Here is a 2,577-nt window from a genome sequence, read left to right on the forward strand (position 1 = left end):
ACATGCATATTTAATATACTATTAGTTTAGTATTAATTAGGAGAGATTCCTTATCATGTTGCTTCCATCATCGGATACCTTTGGAAATAGAGAGTTACATTAGCCACTTTGTTAAAATATATAAATAAATAGAGAGCTACATGCATGCAAGTATTGTCATATAAATGCCACCAAAAGGCAAAAAACAGAGAGAAGTTAACAAATAATTAACTAATATATCAAATTGTCAATAATGATATGTTTTATAATCATGTGAGGTCAAAGCTGAATATATAAATTTCATCCGACGACCGTCTCCAAAGTTTGTCTCGATCTTGATAAACCATGTCAAAACAACCGGGACTAAACCACAAAGTTCGTTCAACATTAACTGGATATTGTTTCAAATATTTCTGAAAACCAAAGTAAGAAGATTAAATGTGAATGTTATGAGCGGGCAATATTGCAATTGTATTGTATCAAAATGATTGACAATAATGTAAGAAATAGGCTAAACTTACTTGTAATTTAAAGAGACCTAGTTCACTACGAATCCAGGTTAACTCAAAGTATGAAGACATTTGTAAACATAATTTCAAGCCACTGTCATCCTAATTTCAGTGACATAATTAACTCAAAGTTCTGAAGACATTTTTTATGATCCATGTAATTCGGATACCCCGGAGGAAACCCGACTAGCCCCTAAGTTCACCTCCGTAGAAGACATCTTGGAGGGCCGCCGATTTCATCCCATGTTAATTGACGTGGCCAGCGGGATTGGATAATCCGAGTCTGTATTAGGTCCGAAACTCTCTCAAGACCATTAAATCGTACTAGCTTGGTTAGTTTGAAGACATTTGTAGGCCAAAATATATTGTTAAGCAAGATGCAAATATTCTAACAAAATAATTTTTAGTTTGTATATAATTTTTATATTCAATTATAAGTTGAAATATGTTTCACATAAACCACTTTAAAAGATATCGGTTTGAGTTTATTAATATTGCAGATGGTACATATTCGATCATTTATGCGAGTTGAATTGTTATAGATGTTGCACAGTGAACCCTCCACTTATAGAAATTTAGATATGTTTGCTGTAAACATTATAAATCATCAGATATATCTAATTTACCAAAAACAAATCAGATATATCTAAATATTTACATAATTGTAGTTATTGAATGATATAAAGTACAAAAATATGTGTGAAAGTGAGTAGTCCTGGCAGGCAGACAAACTTAGAAAAATAATCCACATGTATATGTACAGTATTACTCATATAGTCATACACAACAATTAATAATACCCACATGGTCTCTTTCATGCCCTTGCCTTCCCTCACTATATATATATGTGTACTCCCTGTTATTAGCCTGCACAATCTTTCTAAATACTTCAAAGGACAAAACTCACGAAGATCAATCAACAGCAGTAATGGCGAAGAATGGTCCATACGTATACACAAAGATAGAGAAAGAAGATCCCCAAGAGCTAATTCACAGAAGAGCTCAATTTCTAATTCATAAGGTTCTAGAACGAGCAGACAACAAGACAAGACAGCAGCACCAGAGGAAGAGATCATCTGGACCCTTGATTATAATCAGAGTAGCTGGAATAAGAATGAGAATCGGTAAGAAGCTAAGGAAGCTGAGGAAGAATAATAGTTGCGTTTGCAAAAATCTTGTCTCTCGTTTGATCAAATCGGTTAAACGATTCTTGTCGTCCTCGTCTTCTTCACGAACTATCTCTGATCTTCCTCCTCTATTTTCTCTTCAAGTTTGATGACCTTAAACTGTTTTTTTGTTTTAATATTTTCCTATATAATATACTTCGATTCCCTTCAACTAATAATACACGTAAATCATGCTATCTGTGGCATTAGTTTTGAGTTGAAGAGAAAGATACATGGTTAAGATATCAGGAAGTGATTTAAATTTTTGATTAGTTTTTATCATCATTAAGATTCCGATGATTTTAGATGTATTTTTTTAAAAAAGATAGTTGATTTAGTTAAAACATCGCACATATGAGATGCATACAATATGTTTTTTTTTTTTTAAAAGTGCATACAATATGTTTAGACTGTGATTAGGTTAAAGTTGATGAAATGGTTAGGAAAATATATTTTAGAGAATAGGTGATGGTTAGATTAATATGAAAATGATGACAAGTGAAGCGTAACCAGTAAAATAGAATTATAGATATTTTACTAGTTAGGCCACAGTTGACTATACAATTAAAACTGAGGTAAAGCAATTAATAAAAGCAGAAGAACAACGACAAAAACTTTTCTACAATATATCTGTAACGCTCCGACCGCCCACGGTTAATGGGCCATCCACGCCCGTTCTCTCGGCCCGTGGGTCCCATCCCATCCGACGGTCGGTCGTTAATTTTTCCAAGGCTCGAAATCATTGTTTACTGACTCTGCAATCACCACATGACCTTTCCCCGTGCTTTGACCTCACTCACACGCTATCGCGAATCACTTCCCGATAGGTCACCCATCCTTCCACTACTCTAGCTCAAGCACGCTTAACTCTGGAGTTCTTTCAGGATGTGCTCCAGAAAAGGTAAGTCAACTTTGGTGATATA

General features: G+C 34.3%; 1 protein-coding gene across 1 annotated transcript; it reads left to right on the top strand.

Moving 5' to 3' along the window:
- Positions 1-324: 324 nt before the first annotated feature.
- On the top strand, positions 325-1,868 carry LOC108844865 (uncharacterized). The gene is made up of 2 exons (XM_057005998.1): positions 325-354; positions 1,252-1,868. The coding sequence occupies exons 1-2, from the start codon at positions 325-327 to the stop codon at positions 1,762-1,764; spliced, it is 543 nt and encodes a 180-aa protein (XP_056861978.1). The 3' UTR covers positions 1,765-1,868.
- The last annotated feature ends 709 nt before the right edge of the window (positions 1,869-2,577 follow it).

Source organism: Raphanus sativus, chromosome 3, assembly GCF_000801105.2.
Source record: "Raphanus sativus cultivar WK10039 chromosome 3, ASM80110v3, whole genome shotgun sequence".
In the NCBI taxonomy this organism is placed as follows: domain Eukaryota; kingdom Viridiplantae; phylum Streptophyta; class Magnoliopsida; order Brassicales; family Brassicaceae; genus Raphanus; species Raphanus sativus.

What these genes read in the sequence shown, in the direction of transcription:
- LOC108844865 (XM_057005998.1), top strand. Translation starts at nt 325, where the DNA reads ATGTCAAAACAACCGGGACTAAACCACAAA. An exon ending in AACCGGGACTAAACCACAAA is followed by an intron (nt 355 to 1,251) that starts GTTCGTTCAACA and finishes GTATATGTACAG; the next exon opens with TATTACTCATATAGTCATAC.